We start from the raw sequence: 23,845 nt of genomic DNA on the forward strand, positions 1-23,845 counted from the left end.
TTGGTCATGTGACATAGAGTTACTCACAATTTACAACTCATCCATCCAACCTTAATCATTTCAGCTATTCTGTTCATTGTATTTTTGCCTAAGACACATCTGTGCAACTACAAATGACACATATAAACTGACAGGCAGTCCATCTGTATTTAGCTTCGGTTGCACTGGACTAGCAAGGGGGGTCTTTAAACCCCAGTGGAGCAGGATTATTGATCCAAAAAGCAATCCTATCATCTGACCAGTTTAGGTTTACTAGTTAGAAAATGAATGACTTTTTCTTTTTGCAGTTTAGAAAAATGTATATATGTATGTTGTATATTCCGTTCCACCATATCCCTGGAGATCCGGTGACTGTGGAGGCTATTTGAGTTCAGTGAACTCACTGTCATCTTCACTTTGAGATGATCTGACCTTTGCGACATGTTGCATTATCCTGCTGGAAGCAGCTAACAGAAAATGGACACGCAGTGGTCATAAAGTGCTGGACCATGGTTAGCAGAGATACTCAGCTCAGCTCTGCAGTTTAAACGATGTTCAGTTGGTACTTAGGGGCCCAAATTGTGCCAAGAAAATATCCCTCACACCACTGCACCACCTGCACCAGCCTGAACCACTGATGCAAGGTAGGATGGATTCAGGATGGATTGCTTTCATGCTGTTCACACCAAATTCTGACCATACTAGTCAAATGCTGCAGCAGAAATCGAGACTTATCATTCCAGGAAACGTTCCTTCCATGTTGGAGGGTTAGCACTGCTCCAGAAGGTAAATCACAGAACAACTCAAAACTTGCTATTATTAGTGGTTTATGACTAGTTTCTAAAAGATCAGTGCATTATTATATATCAGTCCATCCATTCGCTTCCGCTTGTCCTTTTCAGGGTCACGGGGGGTGCTGGAGCCTATCCCAGCTGCCATAGGGCGAGAGGCGGGGTACACCGCTAACACATAGGGACAGACAACCATTCACACCTATGGGCAATTTAGATTTTTCAATTAACCTATGCCCACTAAGTGCAAGTCTTTGGACTGAGTACCCGGGGAGAACCCACACAAACACGGGGAGAACATGCAATCTCCACACAGAAAGACTCTGATGGTGGAATTGAACTCAGGACCTTCTTGCTGTGAGGCAATAGTGCTAACCACCGTACCACCATGCCACTGTGCTGCCCACATTATTATATAATACATTTATAATACGTTTAATATTCAGCTTTTAAATTTGGCAAGTACAAAATTGGTTGCATGATCGCCTCAGTTGTTTTTTGTTCAATATCATGTAAGCCACTGCAGACAGACTTGCATGCAAAGCACGACACTTCAGTTAATCGATCAATTTGTCTACAACAGACGGCTAATTTCCTCAGGAAAGCTCTCTTTTTTTTCATAACGCCCACTGTCCTTATGGTGCACAGAAAGAGAAACCATGTGAATAAGAAGAAGACCGGAAAGAGAAAGAGATGAAGGATGGTAGGAAGCAGGATGGCAACCAGATCAAGATATGCCCACTGAAACAAAACAGATGAGGAGGAAAAATTATGCCAGAACAAAAGCCCACTCTACGGTACTGACCTCACTGAGCGACACTTCAACACTCAACAGCCATTTCAGGTCTGCAACAAAGACGCACAAGACGCTGCTTGTTCCCTGCTCACGTGTGGACCGAGAGAGAGGACGACAGCCAGTCATCGATCTCCTTCAACGTGAAGGACACCGTATTAACTAAGTGGTGGCCATCTCTTATTCATACGCCGCTCGTCACTTATCGACACCCCCTCTCACTCCCGTAGTCTGATGGGATTTTCACGGTTTATTTATGGGATAGGACGATAGAGAGAAAGATGGAGGAAGGACGAGACGAGGTAGGGGAAGGTAAATGAGGGGGAGGGGAGAGTGTAAATAAGATACAGAGATGAAGAGGTAAAGTGAGGGATACAGGAGAAGGTGAGAGATGAGTGAAAGCCAAGAAGAGGCGAAGAGATGTGTGGCGGCTAAATGATGAATGGAATGTCTGGAGGCTTCAAATCACACAAAAAACACAAGAGGCAGACTGAGAGATTAGTCCCAATGACCCACTTAGCAGGAGAGAGGCAAAAATGGCTTTTAGTTTACACAAATGAAATCGGAGTGCGAGGATGAAATGTTCTATTACTAACAGAAAGCAAGCTGAAATCTAAAAGGAGACACGGGCTGGATAAACATTCAACGCGTTATGGGCCTTTAAAAGTAGCTAAAACATTTTCTTAAAACTCCTTTACTTCCAGACCCTGAGGCTTTTTTTTTACCATAATGATAATTATCATAATGGTGATAACTATAAGACTAAACATTTTGACTCACGTATTAACAAATCCAACATTTCTTCAAAAACAATTAAAAAAAATAATGACGATACATGAACTATAACAGACAGCACTATCGTTTAGAGTTTACAAAGTCACGTCACCGCGTAGCCCGAGAGGAATGAACCTGAGTCGACCTCAACCCTGGATTTTGAAATTAATGAAAAATGTCATTAGGAAATGAAATAATCATAAATCAGTTTAATCATCCATTAATGAAACCAGCAGGCGGGTTTGTTCCTCCTTTTTTTTGGCAGGCAGGGATGAATTTGGATAAGGAACAGTGTTGTAGGTTTTTAGCCAAACCTTGTCCCTTCTGATTGTAGAATGAATGAAAGTTTTACTCACATAAGATGAAGACGACTATCCAAATTATTACAAGCCAAGTTCAATGTCCTCCACTGCATTTTTCACTAACAAGAAGTTCTGAATTACTGCAAACATGATCTGTTTGAATCACATTCGGACCCTAATGTCTAGGAGGAAAATGTGATGCAAAAGTCCAAAATTGTCTATTTTTTTTCTTAAGTTTCAAAACTTTAGATTTACATGCAAAACCAAATTTGGTTTACTGTCTAACTGCATCAGTTGTTTGGATTAGAATCAGTTTTACCACGTTCATAAAGAAATATGATAAGACCTCCACTAAGTTAACGAGAAACCATTGATCGATAATACTCCATGTTGCCTTAAGTCCACAGGCTAAAGAGGGAAAACTCACCACCATCACTTGAGATCTGGCGATGGCACCACTGGGTGTTTGTAGCAATGCTGAGCAGAGGTTTGAGAAGGTTGCTGGATGAGGATTTGGTGCAAAGCCATGCACTGTTTATTTGCAGTTTGTACATAAGAAATTGCTCAATTTTTCTGATACAGTTACAAATATTTGCAGAAACTAAGGTTAAGATAACAAACATTGTAATCTCAGTCTGCTTTCTGTATCCTGCCTTACAAATCCAACAATCCCTGATGGATTGCTGTACAGCAAAGCAGGGTTTTTACACTATAGAGGAATTGTTCTCCTCCCCGAAAAAAACAAAATTCAAAAAACGTTTTAGCCAAAGCCAAAGAAAAATCACCAACATCCTAATCATTTAATTCCATCTATCCATCCATTTCTTTGCTTATTCAACATATTTGCTTATCAAATGGACAAAAACAACTATAAAGTAGACTTATTGCATTTACAGTACATGTTTAAAGGAAAAACACAAAATGGGTTTAGAGATTTCAAAAATAAATGTTTAGGCAGAGGTAGAGCAAGCCATTTAAATTTTTCATTTAGTCAAAACAAAAAATACTATATTAAAGACACATGTAGACACCATGCCACACATTTTGAAGCTTGAAGTTTGTTATTTTGGTTTTCAGTTCAGTTCTTTTTTATTTCAAACATATACATTCACCAACATTTCATAAAATCATTCCATACAGTTGTTTGAAAAGGAGTAGGCAGAAGTATATACTTATTTAGCCCTACCCCCTCGGGTTTACATCCTCATCATCTAAATTTGAACAACAAAAATGTATACAATGCCTTCTACTTAGAACATAACATCTCAAAAAAATATTTTCACATGTTCAACTAAAACTATATTTAGATTTGCTAATTTGCAGAAGAAAATAAACATGAGTTTGACTGCTGTCTTGGGTTAATTGCATTTTCTTCATTCTTATACTTATTTAATATTTCTTTTTTGAGTTTTCAGAGACTTGTTTATATGGATCTATCTGAGAAATTGAGAATACAACATGCTGCAAGCCTGTTGCACACTACATCACATCCTGCTTTACTCTTTTTCTCAAAAAATTGATTAGAATTTACAAAATGATCACCGTGTGGTATTAAATAAGGCTTAAAACTACCGACTGAGACCGTAAAATTATCAGGAAAATTAAAAACTAGTTCACGGATGACATAAAAAAGGGACTATTTTTTACACAATTAGACTTTCAAGAACATCCACCGGAGTTTCCCCTTGCTGGCCATCAAAAAGAATACAGGTTAACGATATTTCCACATTGACCTCACCGTTCAGAGCTGAATTTTCCATTCCTCTTTTATACACTTCTCAAAAAATGAAAGAAATTGGTTTTAATCTGAGTATAGCATCAGGTCAGTTAAACGTCTGGAATATTGATCTGATCGAGTAGCAGAGAGGGTTGCTAATCATTTTTGGTGTTATGAAATTATCACTAGGTGTGGGGCAACAAGGAGACAGCCCGCCAACCCACCTCCTCATCATTTCTGATTTTTTCTTCACTAGTTTTTCATTTGGTTAGAGTCAGTGTCACATGAGGCAGGTTAATCATGAGCAAAGGTCTGGAGAAGCCATGGAAACAATACGCTTGTTCATTGTTCAGCGTGACCAGTTTGGTGGTGGGTCAGTGATTTTCTGTGGCTTATAGAGATATTAGGAATAAAATTGTTGGACCCATTGTCAGACCCTAGACTGTGGGTGTAGTGGGTCCTGGGTTCTTACCTGTGCATGACAATGCCTCATGTGAAAATATGGAGGCAGATGCTGGAGAATTAAGGCACTGATACCACTGACTCACCCCCACACTCCCCTGACCTAAATCCAACAGAACACCTCTGGGATGCCTCCCAGATCTGGTATGAGATCCCCCAGGACACCATCCATTGTCTCATTAGGAGCATGCCCTGACAAGGGTCGGGCATATATAAGCACATTGTGACAACAAACTACTGCATCTGAGTACCAAGTTTTGAAAAAATGGACTAACCTTAATTTTTACACTTTGATTTCTGAGGTGTTTTTGAATTCAGTCCTCTGTAGGTTGATAAATTGAATTTCCACCAAATGACGTGGCATCCTTGCAATCATAACACTCTGTCCAGTCCATATCATTAGAGATACCCAGCATGATATATAGTACATCATCAGCTATCGTCAGCAGTCATGTTTTCAAGAACAATTTTCAAATATACAAGTCGAGATTTTTTAAAATGTAAACATTTTCCTTCAGACTGAAGTAATTGCCTTAAATTTATTCCACATCAACAGATATGTTTTTAAAAAGTGTAGATATGCTAATTATTTACTTTATAATTCACTCTCTTGTCAGATTATAACCAGCCACAGACAGGGAAACATTTAAACTCATGACTTGAGCTTCTTCATCCCAGCGCCTGAGGAATAGCGATGACCTCCTCTGCCTACACTCACCATCCACATCATATATATATATATACATTGCAGTGCAGATGTGGGGCAGTAACGCTGTGCGACCCTTCATGTGATGACGCATGTTGCATTCACACACATACACAGTGCACACAGAAGCACACTGGGCTTTGACGCCTACAGTAATTATGTTCTGATGAATCACTGCTATTTCGTTTAGTTATTCCCACACACACACACTCAGCACAGGATCACACATGAGTGTTTTCTGTTTCTGTGGAAAACATGATGAAGTATGAAGCAGTCATTTATAGATAGATAGATAGATAGATAGATAGATAGATAGATAGATAGATAGATAGATAGATAGATAGATAGATAGATAGATAGATAGATAGATAGATAGATAGATGTTTGAGATGCTGATCATCAGTTCAGGGCACTTCGGGTAATGGCCTCTGGTAGCCTCTGTGTGTGTGTGTGTGTGTGTGTGTGTGTGTGTGTGTGTGTGTGTGTGTGTGTGTGTGTGTGTGTGAGAGAGAGAGAGAGAGAGAGAGAGAGAGAGAGAGAGTAATGAATCAGCTCTTTGGGATTCAATAGTCTAATTATTAGTATGAGCGCACTAACAGAACCTTACGGCCTTGACTCTGTGGATGTTGTGAGTGCGTGTCCACTCACTTTGTGTTGCTTCCACATCACGGCCAGCGGTTTGACGTCGTGCTTGGCGTGTTTTCCCTCCTCCAGACACTTCATGCACACGGGAGCCTTGCAGCTGCTGCAGTACATACTGAAGTTTTCCGCTTCGTGATCCACGCACGTCGCCGGTTTCCGCGCGGTGGCGGGCGGCTGCTGACCACCGCCGCCTCCGCTAGCCCCCGCTCCTGCCGCCTTGTTTGGCGGCGGCACCAGTCGGTGCTTGGCGAGGGGACCGCGGGACGGGTGGCATCGCTGCTGGCAGGCGTTGCAGTAGTAGACGTCGCACTGCTCGCACATCACCGCCGCGTCCACCGGGTTGCGGTCGCACAGCTGGCACTTCACCGCGTTGGAAGATGAGGAGGAGGCGCCGCGGGTCTGTTGGTACCGCGCCACGATGGCCTCCAGCAGCCGGTTCCGAGGGAAACCCCGGAGCCCCCGCTCGTCCAGAGAGACGCTCCGGTGGCACAGCGGACAGGTGAGTGTGCACTGTCGGTGGGGGATCGCAGGCGGAAACACCCGCACCCCGTTTGGAGACTTGAGCTGGCACGGCGTGTAGGAGCCGTATCCGCTGTCCGTCTCGCTGTACAGACTCATCTTGTCCATGTCCAGGTAGTCGTAGTCAGAGCTGCCCGAGGCTCGGCTCTGCACCGGGGTCTCCCCCTCCGGGGTCTGGACGGTGATGTTCCGAGCGCATCCCAGGCAGACGTTGTGGGAACACGGAAGCAGGATGGGGTCCTTGAAGAGAGACCCGCAAACGGGGCATTTCAACTCTTCCTCCATCGCTCCCGTCTGTGTCGGTGGACCGGAGAGGGGAAGCTGCTTCTCCGAGAACGCTCCAGCACCGAGTGACTGGACAGCTCCCCACACTACTTTGCGCATGCGTAAAGAGGGGCGGAGATTGTGATCTGGGTTGACTGATCGAGCTAATTTGGAGGATTTGAAACGCCACATATTTTAGATTATTATGGTTGGTAAAGAGGATCTCTGGTCCTTTTCTCAAATTACTTTGATTTGACATATTTAAGCTAACGCTTCAGTTATGTAATTCACTTCTTTCTTCTTAATTTTGTCCACAACATTGGTTTATTTTCTAAGATTACTAGATAGAAAATGATAAGAAGAAGAATTTGATTCAATCCCTGCAATTTTGTAGTCTTTCTTTCTTTCTTTCTTTCTTTCTTTCTTTCTTTCTTTCTTTCTTTCTTTCTTTCTTTCTATGTATTTTACCAAAAAATGCAAACATTGAAATAAAAAGGGGGGGGGGGGGGGGGGGGGGATCGCTCCTTAAATGTGTTATAGCTGGTAAAAACTTAAACTTTCTTCATCTGAGCTTCTTTCTGCCAGTATACAAGGACAGTAACTGCTATCATTATGTCAAATGATAATGCTGAAGCGGATCATTTATTGTGACTGCCTCTATACTCTGCATTTGTTCTGCCTGTTAGTCTGAAACAAATCAAACGTGATAGCAGAAGTACATGCAATCAATAAAAATGGATTAAACTAAGTTTAATAGGAGTTTCCATGCAGGCTCAAAATGGATGAGGGACCATCTGAAGCCACTTCGATCCGGTAACCTTTGTGTTTTTTCCCATTAGTCTTTTGTGTTAACTAAACATTTAATTGACTAGACAGCGGGCATGACTGAAGTCCTTTGGGGAGCAAGATTAATCCGACACACTGGGACAGCTTTTCCATTTATTAGCCCAATTAGCATCCCATTACCTGGGTTTCAGATCTGCTCTGCAGTGAAATGAGAGCGGGCATCTGCACAGCCACGTTAAAGCAGAGATCTCTGCAGATGTGGAACATCCTGCAGTGTCCTTGCCAAGCATAACCTTTAACTATCACCGAAGAGAACCTCACTCCAGCATAATCCATCACGAGGATGTTTACTCTAAAAAATAGATCTTCAGTTACACATTTGTTCTCCAAGGAAGAAAAAAAGGCGAGCACTGCGTTCTTCCAACACTGCAGTCATAAAAGATTTTTTAATGTAAAATTAATCTGAGCTGAATTTTAAGAAGATGAATAACTTGCTTTAATTACTAAAATATAAAAATCAGATTCTTTTTTGTACCACATTGGTGGGAATCATGCTATCAGACCTGGACGGCAGAGTGGAGAAGTGGTTCGCACTGTTGTTTCACAGCAAAAAGGTTTGGGGTTTGAATCCACTATCCAATCTGCCTGAGACCTTCCTGTGTGGAATTTTCATGCCGAGTGGGTCCTCTCCAGGTACTCAGACAGGCAGTTAGTGGGGTTAGGCAGATTGGTGATTCTAAATTAGCTGTAGGGGTGAATGTGAGTGGTTGTTTCTTTGTGTCAGCCCTGCAACACCCCCGTGTTTTGCTATGTGGCAGCTGAGGCTCGAGCTTCACTGTGATGAGTGGAAGAAGATGGATGAGTGGGTGGGAATCACCTTCATCAGTTTCAATTTATTTCCACATTTTCATGTTATCAACAGAGCTACATTAGTTTTTATATTATGTTTGTGGACATTTGACAAATTCGATTTCAGCATTTATCTCAGTTTTGTCCCCCACCAGCTCTTGAAGGAAACATCTGGCTGTTTAATTTGGACAGCAGGTTTCTGTGTCTGAAAGAAATCTGCCTGCTGCTTCAGTTCAAACTTGAGCTATCACTTATTTCAACCACAGTACAGTAACAGTCAGTAGGAATATTACACTTAGATCTCTGTAGAAAGGAACTGTAGAGTTGAGGGTCTCTGTGGGCTGCTCACGTTAATCAACCCAGTTCATATTAGAAATCATTACTTGACCCTTTGTTAATATAAATGTTAATATAGGATTTATAGTTAAGGTTGTACTTGTCACTACAGAAGTTTGTTTCCCCCACTAAAAAGAAAAAAAAATGATCTAAGTCAAAATTCTTGGTTTAATATCAACATTTTGTGTTATCTCAAAATTTTAAGATAAGCAGGTCAAAATTTTACTTAATAGCTGAAATTTTGAGATCAATATCTTCGCAACACCATTTACTGAAAAAGAAGCAAACTATTATCTGTTCGTCTCATGAACTACGTGCTTTGTATTCACTTATAGTTTGACTGGTTGAATTCCCTCAAATAATCCCACCAGCCTGATGCCTCTTCCCTAAGCTGAGGCTTTCCTCGAGCCCTCGATCACATCAGTGATTATGATGAGATGAGCTGTGAAGCAGAAAGAACAATCATGTGCTCAATCGCATCTAAAAATATCAGCTGTCATGTTTTCGTTGACTCTGTGACTGTTGGGAAACACTTTAACAGAAAGAGGAGGAACTGCTCGTCATTACGGTAGTGCCACCAGACCGGCTTTACTGCAGGAGGAAGAGCAGTCAAACAGATTTATGTTCACTGATGTTTCTTGAACACTTTGTCACTGTTGGATTTTAGGATGTTGTCCAGAAACTAAAGTTTAACACTTAAACTGTTGAGCTGTGTTCATAAACGGTTCGACTGCCAAAACTTGATCCAAGAAGCTCAAAAACTGAGTTATAATAAAATCAACTATATTTTAATTTAATTCCCCCTAATTCTAACAGCCACAAGAGGGCAATGTAGCGTAACCCAATGATCAACTCATTTTTTTTTGGTTTAATTTAGTTTACATGCCATAAGGCTTTAGTTTTGCATAACCACAGAAAAATAGATACAGCTGACATAAATCCAGCCCTTCTCTGTATCCATTAAGAAAATCAATCCTTTTTGACCTCCACTAAGTGTATCAAATAAGGTAGAATGGGGTCATATAGAAAAATCATGACTGGTCTGGCAAATACTAGTCTGAGCATGAGGATTATTAAACTACCTGCATCACACAGCATGTTGAAACTGCAGAAATCTTTTGGAGGTGAACAACAGCTGCTGCCTGATGCCTTGGAGCTACAAGTTTAAAAACAGCAGACACACCTAGTATGCAGTATATATCGACATCTATATAACATGGCATCACAGAGGTATATATATTCAAATGGCTGGGGTTGTGCAGAAAAATGATTAGTCCTTTGAATCTTAATGTACTGAATAGTATTTCTTTTAAGAGAGATTTGATGCGAACATGATCTAAAAATGGCAGCAAAGACCACAGAGGGATTTATTAATGTAGTAACTGTAAGCCTTTTCTATTAAAGCAGGCTCACACCAACTAATGTTAAATATTTGTTACATTAATCTGCTTTACATTACTATATGCTAATGGGTACCATTATTATTATCTAAACTTGTGTTTTTCACAAGACTCCCAGCAAACAGTTTTACAGTTTTACATGAAAAGTAAAACCGTTTGCTGTAAGGAAAGGTTGCTGATAGGGAGCGCTTCTTTTATGCACCATGGACAAAAAAGGAAAAGATGAAACACTGCTGAGTTATTGAGCAAACATGCCAGCCAAAATTAGAAGATGAGAAAATACACCATACCGTGTTGCACTCAGTTTCACTTAGTACAGCAAGAACAACACTTCTTTCATTTCATTTCATTTCATTTACTGTTTTACAATTCATGTTAAGATACTTTTTCCCCCCAGTGACACACCATCTGCTTCTTTTAGATGCTTTACTTTATTGTTACAATGAAAATGTTATGCAGATAAATTGTATTCCTTCATAGCAGAAGTAAAATGCTTCTGTGTTGTGAATCTCTACCATGAAACCAGCACTCAGTTTTGCATCTGGGAGACAAGACACCCTCTCTACTTTAATGCTTGGGCTTAAACTTTTCCTTTAGGGTTACGGTCGGTTGGACGCTGGGTGGGGGGGGCTTCCCATGATGCACTGAGCGTTTCTTCTTCACGTGTCTCCTTTCACTCTCTGTGTCCTTATACACCACTACTGGATTTAATCATTACTTATTATTCATCTCTAGCTCTCTCTCCTAGTCTGCCTTTTGTCCGGTCTCTCTGCTCTTTCTTTCCCCATCACCCCCGACCAGTGGCAGCAGATGGCGCCAGAGGTTTCTTCCTGTTGAATGGGAGATTTTTCTTCCCACTGTTGCCAAGTGCTTGCTCACAGGAGGTTGTGGGATTGTTGGGGTTTCTTTCTAATATTGTAGGGTCTTTAACTTGAAACAGAAACGGCCTTGGGCCAACTGTTGTTGTCAATTAATGATATATAAATAAAACTGAAATGAATTAAACATCTTCATCATTGATAAAATGAGAACTCTGTGCATAATGATCTTTATTCATTTCCGTGTGTTATTTTTGAATAACAGAAAACATTTAGCAGTGCATTTCACTTCAGTCATCCCTTTTAATCAAGTCCTTGTGTGCTTGAATACTTTAGTGTCTAATAACGGTCGAATAAGTAGCCTCAAAATTAAACTTTCAAATAAAATGATCTTTAGCCATCATGGTAATTATAGTGTTTGTCTGATCAATAGATTCATCAGCCTCACACAATCATTGCACCTCTTTCAGAAGAGCTTAGTCTCCTTAGTTATCACGTGTCAATAATCACTGTTAATACATTATGCATTTTGAGTTTAGCTGTTGGTTATTTTTTTATGCATGTAAAACATTTGCAAAGTTACAAAAGTTTAGGATAATGCAGGTTATTTTCTCCCACTGCCTGGAGCACATCATTTGTGATCCAGGTTTTCATCTGTGATTTATCTGTATCAGATTAGTGCAACACCTTAGCTATTGGCTAGTGTGACCTGCCCTTAAAAAGAACAAACAGCTGCCTTGTTTCCAGTTCTGGTTGAAATGTGTGTGGGTTTTCTTACTGAGTGTTGTGTCTCTATTTGTAAGGTTATGGCAAGAAAACCATTTCTCATTTTGACTGGACAGGCTGATAAATCAAAGCAGGCTGGACTTTATTTGGAGCCAGTATGAGAAAAATATTGAGAAAAAAATATTGAGAAAAAAATTCTGATGAACCACTAAAACTAAAAACCTATAAATGATTATAATATGGGCACTTTAAGCTGTCTTATTCTAGTGCTATTGTGACTCTTTTCCGTGATGTATCCAGTGATTTCCTGTCCTGCAGCATAAAAACAACCAAAAGGTGCTATGTTTATTTCTAAATTGGGAGTTGAAATTGCAAGAACAGTCATTTAGAGAGTGTGTAGGTGTTTCATGGCCGCCATTCTTGCGCCTCAATTCAAGCCACAGAAGTTCCTGTCGGTCTCAGACCACGGATGTGGTGCTCTCGGGGTTGATTCGTACCGGCCTCGTGCTCTTCCTGAGGTCCTGCAGCTGCTTGGCCGGCTTCCCCACGCTCTCCTCAAACCTCCGCTCAACCACCGGCAGCACGGTGTCGTGGAGGAAGGAGGCATTCTGCATGACAAAGGCTTTCTTCTCAGGGTCCTGCTCACAGCGGAGGCTGTAGTCTACGTGCTGTACGGCCACCAGGATGATCTCCCTCAGGCTCTCCAGCAGCACCATGTGCAGCTCAGGGAAGTAGAGCTTCAGGCCTTCCTCTAAGAAGCTCATCATCTGCTTGGTGAAGGCCACGACGGTATAGCTCAGGTTCACCCAGCAGTCATCACCTGTGTACTGCTCAAAGTTAATGCCACAACTGCGCATCTCATCCTGCACAAAGATAAATATGTTAATGTTGCAGCAGGTAAAGGAAAACAGTGATTTGTGGCAGCTTTCATATGAAATCCTCAGCATTTGTTGTAACAGAAGCTCTAAGCACACAAGCCAAAATCCCTGCCTCCAGAAATTACAACATAATTAAGCATGCAAAACCCCCAAAATATGAAATTATATAAAAAGGAGCTTTAAAGGTTCACAGTGGAAAAATTTCAACAGTTGAATCATTTAAGCAGATTAATACCAGATTATCAAAGCTTTGCTTTCTGTTACTCAATTTAGGAGGTTCTTGGTTAAAAACAATTAAACAATCAACAATTGAAGAAAACAAAAGACTGAGTGAGAAACCGTAAGAACCAAGAGACAAAACAGAAATAATTCAGATCCACCTTAAGTTTAGCCAAAGCCTCAGGAGTCATGAGGTTCATCCTCCTCCACATCTCCTCAGAGTTTCTGTGTTTCGTGGCCTCGATGATAATATCTTTGTAGCTCTGGAGCGCTGCCTTGATGTCTTTGACCAGCAGGGACTGCAGGGTGAAGGTCAGGTCCAGGCCGATCTCGGTGAGCTGCTGACAGTGTTCTTTAGCCACTTTAACGCACTCTGCTGCTGTCGACAGGCTCTCCTTACTGTCGAACACCTAGCAACGAGGAAATAAAAAAATGTACTTTATTAAGAAAACCATACAACCATAAATTTTAACTTGCATGCTGCATGCTCTGGCTGCCATTTAAGAGATCCTCTTGTGTTGCAGCAATGCTTTTCAGTTCTTTGCCCTTCTCAGATGGCTTTTTTTATTACTAAAACAACTCAACTTTTTTTATACACCTGAGACCCAGAAGCTTATCCTCTGTATACCAAAACACATTGTTGGTTATTTGCATATTTTAAACCATTAATACCTAAGAACACCACCGGAACACACAAATATTGCATCATGTCTCAGTAGCTTAGTATGTTTTTAGCTATAAACAATGCAGAATATACAAATGATAGATGTTACATATCTTCTAATCATAGGGGACGTACCTATTACTCAGGGTTTTATCATCTGACATTTTAACTACCTGCTTGCTGAAGGCGTCCACAAACATCCTCATGGCTGATCTGGACCAGACCACGAAGGCAGAATAGCAGCCTGTGTTCCCGGCAAAGTCCATCTGAAATTCTTTGGCCGTCTCCAGCAGGCTGGTGAAGAATATGTTGCAGAGTTTGTGGATGTAGAGCAGCGTGGCTCCTTCGATGCGAAGCTGCCGTATAGCAGTCTGCACTGCAGCAGCGCGGTTCTTCAGAAAGAGCTCACAGGCTTTGGTGGACTGGCCTGAAACACAGATGACTGTGTGATGAGACAGTACAGATGTTCATGGCAATTACATTGTATTTTTGCAAATACATGCAAACTGTGATGCATTATGGGAATCTGAGGGCCTTTATATTTATGACTGTAAATGTACAACATGTGTAGCTATTTCTCAGCTGATTCTGGTACGTTTTTAGTATATGTCTTGAAACCTATTAAGCTTAATGGGGAAAAAAAGTAAACTGGATGGCAAACTCTCCTTGACTACATAAAGAATACCTGGGAGTGTAGTGACAGGAGACAAAATGTTCTCTCTCTTTCCTTTTGATTGAGTTTTAAAAGAGGTTTATACCCTACATACTCCTGCTAAAGGATAATGTTTTGCCCGAAAAAGGTCAAGTACTGAAAAATTGCAAATAAACATGTTTTTGCAAACCAGTCAGTATGTGGGAGTCTGTTTGCAAAACTCGGGCATAATTAAAAATGGATCCACTCGAAGCTGTTCTGCACCAAAGCAAAATACAAATTTCTAAGGTTTTATAACATTCGGTCATTCAAGAACAGTTCTGACAAAAAATAAATAGTAAACTATATATAAACTATCATGAGGTTAGTTCTCTTAGTGCTCTGAATAGGAAAGTTATTTTCTTAATTAAGTAGTTTGAGAATATTCACCTTGACTGAAGATGAGGGGAAAAACAGTGAATACATACAGATCACCGCAAGCACAGCTTATTTGTCTGAAAATTACACTTTAACTGCATCCAAGGTCGAACTCGGACAACAAGCAATTTGAAAGTCAAGTCCATGCAAATGATGGAAGAGAATGAGCTAAACTCCCCAAATAATGAACAGTGAATTGTGGAAACCCTGTGAGAGGGCTGAGCACATCCTTACTGTGAATACACTGAATATAAAGTGAGATCATAGCAGACAGGTGTTATTTGTTTTGGTGATGTGTGCAAACTTGTTATTTTTGATTTTAAAAAAAGGACCTAGTCTGATGAGCTGGGAAACAGCCCGCCGGGTTGCTTTAGGACCGCCACGAAGTGACCGATCTGGAGACAACTCAAACACCAGGACCTCTGTCAGCTGCCGCACACGTTCATCCACCTTCCCCCTAAGCTCTTTAACCTTCGGGGTGACAGGCTGATCTCTGAGATACTCATTGAGCTTGTCCAGCAGGTCAACAGCACCCTCGAAGTCTCTCTGGGCAATGCACACATCCAGATCCTCTGGCAGCTCCTGGATCCACTCAAGGCTAAGATTCACGCTCTCCTCACCATCAACCGTGTCTTCATCATCATCCATATCAAAAGGATTGGTGGATACCTCAGCTCTAACAGGAGAAGTGGGGACCTCCTCCTCCTTCTTATGCCTGTCTTTGGAGACTTTGTTTTTCTTGGTTTCATCTAGGATCTCCAACCACTCTTTCTTAACTTTGCTGTTCTCTGCCTGGAAGATGCGGCTGTCTGGAAACATTAGGATCTTGAACATGTCCTTCATTGGTGGGTTGTCTTTCACGTTAACCACAGCAAAGCTCTCCAGGTCATACAGAGCGTTGTATTTATACTTAACCGTGCCACGGCGGTTAGGCAGCCAGGTGGCAATCAGCAGACAGTCATTCATCAGGAAAGCGTGCACCTTCTGAATGGGGGACATGTTGTCAACATCAAACTCTGCAAGGTCCCCATTGTAGATAAGGTGCCTGCCTGGGGTGTCCATGATGTTTTTAACCCCTTCCACTTTCTCCAGCAGTGAGGTGAGGGTCCTCTGCTTCACCTCCTCAGTCTCTTTGGGAAAAGCTGCCTGCATCTCTTTAGACGTCTCATCCTTATCTGTGGACAGCAGGGCCTGAGTGATACTCTCCATGATGCTCTTCTGTTCAGTCAGGATGTGGCTCAGCTGGTACATTTCGCTCTCCAGATAGGAAATCTCTTTGGCTGTTTCGATGAACTGTCTGTAATTCTTGTAAACATTTTTCTTCAGATTTTGAGCCGTTTCGTCGGCAAGGTTTTGGATTTTTTGTCGGTGCTCCTGCAAATCCCTGTCGCCATCGGACTGCTGTGACAGCTGCTTGACGTAATTTTGCGGGTCGAAATTGGGCGATTCGAGCTGCTTCCGTAGTCGGTTCCCCGTTTCCGACATCTTTTGCCGTGTAACTGTTTAGTTATTGAGATAAATTGTTGAGAAAATGTAGAAAAAACTGGACAGAGAAACAGTTCATCGAGGCTCCTTGGTTCATATCCGCTTGTAGCCTAAACAGGAAGTTGACACCCTGGAACGTCACGGGATACAAAAAAATAATAAAACAATTTTAAAAAATCTAAATGATCATAGGTCGTTCATAATGGGTCTTATATTTATTTTTTAATATAATTTAACATATGTTAATGATTTATATTAGAAAGCCGTGTTGCTTTTATTTATTTAACTGGCGGAAACTACTTGAAATGAACAACACTACAGTTCCCATAATCCATTGCAAAGACGTTGCTTGACTACATAATCGAGTTTATGGTAGTTAGGCAAAACTAAACCGGATATAGCATTTTATGATTGAAAGAATGTTCCATTTTAGAAAAAAAAATATTAGTAGATGCTACAGAACGCATATGCAGATAGTTTGATATTTTAAACTTATACATCAAAACAACAAAGAAAATAGCCATATTGAAAACAGGCTTTTACTTAAAACTTACTTAGTCGTTTAAAACTACTTAATTGTTTTACTTTGAAACCCGTACCGGAATTTATTTTGTCCTATTGTGACAGACTTGACACACGGATCTTCGCACTAGCTTTGGTCTGACGGTTAGTAATATGAAAATGTCACTGAAAATTTCATGACAGAAGTTACATGACAGAAAGTATTTGGACGTATTGGTAATCTGTCAGACTACATTTTGGGACGACGTAATGCTACCGCCTGTTTGAGACCTGTACAAACTGCATTAGCTAGTTGGCGCTGACAAGCTAACTAAAAACAAATAACATAACAACAAATATCATCAAAACAACCACAAAACTTTTCTCTCTTGTCATGGATGAGGATTTCCTGCTCGCTATTCGGCTGCAGGAGCAGTTTGATCAGGAATACCAGGCTTTATTATCTTCATCAAGTGGTACTGTAGATGATAGTTTCGGGCAGAGCAGTAAGAAACGGAGAGTGGAGGTAGCTGGAGGTGGTAGCGATGTTGTTCCCTACTGGAAACCGAATCCCCAGCTTGAGAGGCCAATGTCCATTGTGGACGAGTCCTGGGAGATGCTTGACCCTAACCCCGACGTCAGGGTTATGTTTCTGGAGTTCAATGACATGTTCTTCTGGGGTAAACTTAGCGGTGTGGAGGTGAAGTGGAGCTCGAGAATGACGTTGTAAGTCATGCATGTTTTTGTTCTTGTTAACTCCCACAAAGTTGTCTACACAATAACACCTTTGATTTTTGTGCGGGATTTGGTTTTGCGTGTCTGTAATGTGTCCTGCTCCTCTTTTTTTTTCTCTCTTAGGTGTGCTGGAGTTTGTTCTTATGAGGGTCGAGGTGGACTGTGTTCAATCAGGCTGAGTGAGCCTCTGCTGAAGCTTAGACCCAGAAAAGACCTGGTAGAGGTGAGGTCGACCTGAACACCATTCACATCAGAAACACTGGGAAAGAGCTTGTTGTAGGGGATGAAATTTATACATCTATCATTTTACCTTCCTAACCCCAGCAGTGAATGTGTGACAGTGTGATAGATTAGAGCTTGTAATCCTTGTAAAAGAGGACAATTTTCATGTTCTTAATCAGTTTATTTTTCCCTGGTTGCCACAGACCCTTCTCCATGAAATGATTCACGCTCTCCTGTTTGTGACACAAAATAACCGGGACAGAGATGGCCACGGACCTGAGTTCTGCAAACACATGAACCGGATCAACAAAGCCAGTGGGACCAAGATCACTGTAAGTGTATGTTCTTGAGCATTGAACTGGTAGTCTCATAAGAGACATTTTCAAACTTATTCTGTTTTGTGGACCACGTATACATACAAACCTTCAAATTTACAGTTGTATTCAGAAGTTTACATATAGGCATCATGGGCTTGAATGTCATGGGAATTTGAGGCTTTTAATGATTTGTTTGAACTGCTGTTCAGGGTGCAGTGATTGAACAGCAAAGTAATCAAGAAACATTTGAATTCATTTAGGATTTTCTCTAATCCACACTGGATCAAAACTGCATATAGGCCCAAATCTAAACATACAATCCCACTAGTATTTGGTTAAATGTTCCTTAGCAATTTGCACCTTGAACAGATGTTTTTGGTAGCCATTAACAAGCTTCTGGTGTAATTCTGGCTGGATATTTGATCACTCCTGTTGGCATTTAAAACTCACTTCCTCTCATCTCAGGATGATAGTTTGGGTCTTTTTCCAGACCCTGCCAAAGCAGTGACACATCCAAAGTTGTGAAAATCTAAGATGGAGAGTTATCTAAGTGTCTTGGCCTTTCGTATTGCTCTGAGTATTGGTCAGTCCAGTGAGTCCTGGCAAAGAAAAATTACCATTTGGAGCGAATCGTGATCACTAACAAGAAGTTAGTACATTTATTAAAAGTTAAAAGACATTGTAGAACCTCCACCAGCAATTATTAAAATATTTAAGTGAATGCATGTATATATTTGAGCTTGACACTGAGGATTAGAGGAAATCCAAAATAAATTCAAACTTTGACATCCACTTCTTGTTTTTGAATGCTGTACCATTATTCCATCCTGAAGAGACAACAGAAATCAGTAAAAGCTCAAAATTACATGCATTCATGTCTTCGTTCATTTTCATGCTGGATTTTTATTTTAGAAAACCTTCAATTGTTAATGCTTCTACAGCAATTTTTTGTAAACCCATTCATTGGGGTGGCTGTAGCTCAGAAGGTAGAGCAGGTCACTGCTGATTGGAAGCTTGGTGGTTCGATCCCTGCCTCCTCCAGTCTGCATGTCAAGTATCCTTGGGCAAGACACTTACCCCAAGTTGCTCCCATTGGAATCTCAGTATAGAGATGGTGCTTGTGAGAATGGGTGTGATTGGGTGAATGTGGCATGTTGTATAGAGCGCTTTGAGTACTCCGGGAGAGTAGAAAAGCTGTAAGAATCAGTCAATTTACCAGTCTATTGGGCTGGATTGGTCATGTTTGGCATCCATGCCCATTTTCATAAACTTATGTCTTCCCATCTTTCCTTTCTTTCATCAGATCTACCACAGCTTCCACGATGAGGTTGATGTGTACCGGCAGCACTGGTGGCGGTGTGATGGGCCCTGCCAGAAGCGTAAACCCTACTTTGGCTACGTGAAGAGGGCCATGAATAGAGCTCCTTCTTCTCTGGACCCTTGGTGGGAGGATCACCAGAGAACATGTGGTGGCACATACACCAAAATCAAGGAGCCTGAAGGATATGGCAAAAAATGCAAAAAAACCAGCAAGACCTCAGAGAAGAAGGCCACAGGAAGTGGCAAGCCTTCAAGTACGACTACAGGTAACATGCCCGTACACGCCTGTGTATTAAGCTTTAAAACATTGTACCAACAAACAAGAAAATCTTGTTCATATTTCAAACATTTTAAACCTCAATGAAAAATGTTCTTAATTTTCTGTGACAGCCTCAAAACAACAGTCATGTCATGCTTTTATGCCTGACCGCTTTTAACTGTGAATAGATTGTTTCCACTGAGTAACTTGAGCATGTAAAATCAATTTAAATCAAATGACCCCCTGCTACAGAACATGCAAGAAATATAAAGAATGGTATTTACTGAATTGGCCCCTCAGAGACTCTAGGCTTACCCACTGGACAGCTTTGGAAACATTAAGTGTGTAATTACTACACAATTATTAATAATAATAATAATAATAGTAATAATAATAATATTATTAACTTCTTTACACTTTCAGAAAAAGGAGTTTCACTGGTTAGGCCCACTTAAGATCAAAGTGGACTGTATGTGGTCCATAGTGTGAAAGGAGTATGACACCCCTGATTTAGAGCATCTAAATGAACTGACTTTATTGTCAGAAACTCTGGTCTTGTATATAAAAAGATATAATATAAGAACTGAAATTAAAGAAAAAGCAAACCACGTCCACTTGAACTAAGTTACTGGATTTAAATACATTGCATGGCTGACTCTAAATTGTATCATTTCCTGTCCCAGGTTCGGGATCACAGGATATAAGGAACATCATCCCATTTAGTGGGAAAGGCTTCATCCTTGGGGGGAAGTCTCAGGACTCAACGTCTTCCTTGCCATCTCCCAGGCCACCACTTCCTGTTGTGAAAACACCATTGTCCAACCCTGTCCCCTCCCCAAAGAAGTTCTTCACGCCATCGTCCCTGACTAAAAGTGTCTCCTCTCCTGTTCACTCTAACAAGACCAATGGGATTTCCAACACTTTTACCTCAGTCAGACCATCCACTTCCATGGGGAAAAAGCCACCTGTAAAGAGGTCTGTCGGCAACGCGAGCCACTTTGTCAACATAAACGGTTCACCAGTGAAAATGCCAAAATCCCAGAGCAGTAGTAGCAGCCAAGGAGGAGATAAGATCAAACAGAGTTCCATTGACGACCTTTTTAATAGCACAAGCCTCAGGAAGTCAGAGACCAAAAGAGACTCACTGATATCACCAAAGTCTTCCACAAATGCTGCTTCTGCCTCCTCTATATTTCAAAAACAACAAAATAATCATTTGACTTCCTCTCCCAGCACGCCCAGTCCCAGGCCTGACATAACAAACCATTCCAAGGTCTCATCTGTAGTTACAACCGGATCCCAGGGTAGCACTTCAAGACCTGTACAGTCCAAGTATTTTACTAATTCTGACAGTGACAGCACATCAGCGGCTGTGGGTAGGAATCAGACGCCAAGACAGAGGGCGTGGGATGACCGCAGCAGCTCTGCCAGCATCTTTGACTTCTTCCAGAAGACCTTAGGCAGCGATTCAGCAACATCGAAGGAATCAATTAAGGCAAAATCACCAGAAGTGCTGCAGAGAACTACCAGTGCCACCACCACACCCTCCTCTTCTGCTTCTCTGCAGTCCTCAGCAGGACTGCACAGTGTTGCCTCCTCTTCTTCATCCTCCTCCTCCTTTGCAGTGATGGTCTGTTGTCCAGTGTGCCAAGCAAAGATCCAGGAGTCAAAGATCAATGAGCATCTTGATTCCTGCCTCTCTTGAATAAGGAGGTGATAACTTTTAGAAAGTCAGAATAAGTTTGATGTTGCACTAAAACTTCTTAACTTTGGATGTTCAATAAAATTTTATCCTTGTTTGTTCAGTAAGACGTGGCATAGTGATTTTAATGATTTTGACAATTTAAAGAATGACATTCTCCTACTTTCTATCACACTATGATTACTTCTGCGATTTCACTGCATGACTTTATGTCTGCTGTAACAAAATTCCTCACTGAACTGGACTGCATTAGAAAACTATGACAGCAGTGTTTTGCGGAAGAACGTCAGTGTGATATTACCGGTTATGGTTTGAATTCAGAAACCGTTTTGTCTTAGCCTGCAAAACCTATTTTTGTCTCCTCTGGAAGTGGATATTATTGATTTGTGGTTCCTGCAGTGGGATGTACCCCCACCCCCCAAACCTCAGGTCTGCATCTGCTGCCCTTCAGACAACAGGAGACGCCGTCTGTTCTCTGCTGATCTGATCTGTAGGAGTCAGGTTTCGCACTTACTAGCTATTTATTTCTGCAGGTCATCACATTTGCACTGCACCCAGCCTGCGGGGTCAGGTGGTGCAAGGACATTTGAATTTACTCAGTAAAACACTTCACCAGTGATATCCTCAGTACAAGAAATACTTGGATGACTAAAACGTTACAGATTTCTACCTGAATATTTTATTCATCTGTTTGGGTTTTAATTGCCAAGTAAAATATTTTTATTGGTCTGTTTGACTGAATATTTCAGTGTGGAGTGAATTCAATGCCAGTATTCAACGGTTGTCTTGTGTAATGATTAAATATCCAGAAGAAAGTGGTAAAAATCTAAACTTTGTACCCTTTGAGCTAAATGCTTATCAGGTATTTGCTGTGCTTTTAGCACTGTGCTAACATATACTGATTAGCAGTAAACAATACAGATGAGGTGTGATGTATTATTTGCTTGATGATCAAGTGATGAGAAGACTAGATTAGTGTCTAGACTTAACCCTGTATTTGGACATTGACTATAAAATGCAGTCAATTTCTTTATGAATTTTCAAGATTTTTCAGTGAAAACAAGAAAAGAAAAGTTTAATCATGTTAAGGTAGCAGAAACATAAACCAAACCTTACAGGCTTCCCCACAGAAACCACTGAAGACCAATTTATGTGTCAACAAGTCAATATTTAATCAAGCATGTCTTAGAGTAAATCATAGATTTAACCTGATAGTTGTTTCCTCAGCCTACATCAGACAAATGTCCTTTTGACCATTATTATATTAAGATCGCCAGTGAAAATGTTTTAGTTTTGTAAGACTAACATTATTTACTTAAATGCAGTTTACTTCAGATCACTTTAACCATCTGATCAAAAGTACTCTGGATAGTTTGGGTTTTTTTAAATAGCACAAACGCTTTAGTCATACTCAAGAGAGAGAACGGGAGACAGACAAATGGTAAATGGTAAATGGCCTGCATTTATATAGCGCCTTACTAGTCCCTAAGGACCCCAAAGCGCTTTACATATCCAGTCATCCACCCATTCACGCACACATTCACACACTGGTGATGGCAAGCTACATTGTAGCCACAGCCACCCTGGGGCGCACTGACAGAGGCGAGGCTGCCGGACACTGGCGCCACCGGGCCCTCTGACCACCACCAGTAGGCAACGGGTGAAGTGTCTTGCCCAAGGACACAACGACCGAGACTGTCCAAGCCGGGGCTCGAACCGGCAACCTTCCGATTACAAGGCGACCTCCCAACTCTTGAGCCACGATCGCCCCAGTAGTAGTTCAAACCAGACCAACCAACCAGACAAGTGGGTGTAGCAGAGCTGGTGGGTAAGCAGAAAGACGGAGAAGAGGATGAGGGCAGAGGTCAGGCAGCGTGAGGCCAGCTGCTGATCATGACTACGCCCTCCTGTTCCTGCAGGAAAGACTGGAGCAATGCCAGGGGCGTCAACAAAGCATGTCGGCAGCAGCATGTCAATTACCTCAGTCTGCTGCTGCAGCTTTAATTGCCATCTGGCTCCACAGGCACAGAGGAAATACTGTTGGGAAAAAGGCAAGGGTGGATTTTATATTTGATTCTCAAAAAACTACTACGCTTAAATATCTAAAATCTTGTACTTGAATGCACAACAGCTTCTACTGAAAAATACGGTAAACTCTATTCATTGGGGTGAAGTTTGTTATTGCCAAATTACAGCTGACACTAAAAACACCACTGAAGATGCAACTCTATGCTTTTAGCTATGTAAAAATGATAAAGAAAATATACAGTAGTTCAAACCAGACCAACCAACCAGAATTAAGAAGAAAGGCAATTTAAGCAACTTTGGATGTGGTGCCAGATGGTCTGGTCTGAGTAATTCAGAAACTGTTTATTTACTGGGATTTTCCCACACAACCATCTGAAGAGTTTATAGAGAATGGCTAGAAAAAGAGAAAATATCCAGTGGCAGAAATGCTTTGTTGATAACAGACATAAAAGGAACATGATTCAAGCTGATGTGAAGGCAAGATTATCTCAAATATGTTGTTTCAACCAAGATATGCAGAAAAGCATCTGTGAACATGCAAGACATCCAACTTTGAGTGGTGACAGTAACAAAAAACCACAC

General features: G+C 41.2%; 3 protein-coding genes across 4 annotated transcripts in view; 1 reads left to right on the forward strand and 2 right to left on the reverse strand.

Moving 5' to 3' along the window:
* trim67 (tripartite motif containing 67) overlaps positions 1 to 7,216 on the reverse strand; it is a 58,277-nt gene extending 51,061 nt beyond the window's left edge. For both annotated transcript variants that reach the window (XM_082504933.1, XM_082504932.1), the window contains exon 1: positions 6,173 to 7,216. In XM_082504933.1, coding sequence (XP_082361059.1) covers positions 6,173 to 7,141 — 969 coding nt within the window. In that variant the 5' untranslated portion in view covers positions 7,142 to 7,216. The remainder of the gene's footprint in view (positions 1 to 6,172) is intronic.
* A 4,124-nt stretch (positions 7,217 to 11,340) lies between these two features.
* Positions 11,341 to 16,305, reverse strand: exoc8 (exocyst complex component 8). The gene is made up of 4 exons (XM_082506820.1): positions 15,027 to 16,305; positions 13,799 to 14,052; positions 13,123 to 13,371; positions 11,341 to 12,727 (listed from the first exon to the last, which is right to left on the reverse strand). The coding sequence occupies exons 1-4, from the start codon at positions 16,177 to 16,179 to the stop codon at positions 12,323 to 12,325; spliced, it is 2,061 nt and encodes a 686-aa protein (XP_082362946.1). The 5' UTR covers positions 16,180 to 16,305; the 3' UTR covers positions 11,341 to 12,322.
* Positions 16,306 to 16,540: 235 nt separating this feature from the next.
* Positions 16,541 to 21,976, forward strand: sprtn (SprT-like N-terminal domain). The gene is made up of 5 exons (XM_082505809.1): positions 16,541 to 17,406; positions 17,539 to 17,638; positions 17,841 to 17,969; positions 19,258 to 19,540; positions 20,217 to 21,976. Exons 1-5 carry the CDS (start codon positions 17,075 to 17,077, stop codon positions 21,236 to 21,238), a joined length of 1,866 nt encoding a protein of 621 aa, XP_082361935.1. The 5' UTR covers positions 16,541 to 17,074; the 3' UTR covers positions 21,239 to 21,976.
* Positions 21,977 to 23,845: the final 1,869 nt, after the last annotated feature.

This window comes from Aulonocara stuartgranti (genome assembly GCF_965226115.1).
Source record: "Aulonocara stuartgranti genome assembly, chromosome: 15".
NCBI classification, from domain to species: Eukaryota; Metazoa; Chordata; class Actinopteri; order Cichliformes; family Cichlidae; genus Aulonocara; species Aulonocara stuartgranti.

Bases quoted from the DNA above. Each gene is read 5' to 3' on its own strand.
- exoc8 (XM_082506820.1), bottom strand. From the start codon at position 16,179: ATGTCGGAAACGGGGAACCGACTACGGAAGCAGCTCGAATCGCCCAAT. The intron at 13,372-13,798 runs GTAGTTAAAATG...CCTCGTTGCTAG, and splicing joins TGGACGCCTTCAGCAAGCAG to GTGTTCGACAGTAAGGAGAG. The intron at 12,728-13,122 runs GTGGATCTGAAT...ATCTTTGTGCAG, and splicing joins AGGCTTTGGCTAAACTTAAG to GATGAGATGCGCAGTTGTGG.
- sprtn (XM_082505809.1), top strand. From the start codon at position 17,075: ATGGATGAGGATTTCCTGCTCGCTATTCGGCTGCAGGAGCAGTTTGAT. The intron at 17,407-17,538 runs GTAAGTCATGCA...TTTCTCTCTTAG, and splicing joins TGGAGCTCGAGAATGACGTT to GTGTGCTGGAGTTTGTTCTT. The intron at 17,639-17,840 runs GTGAGGTCGACC...TGGTTGCCACAG, and splicing joins CCAGAAAAGACCTGGTAGAG to ACCCTTCTCCATGAAATGAT.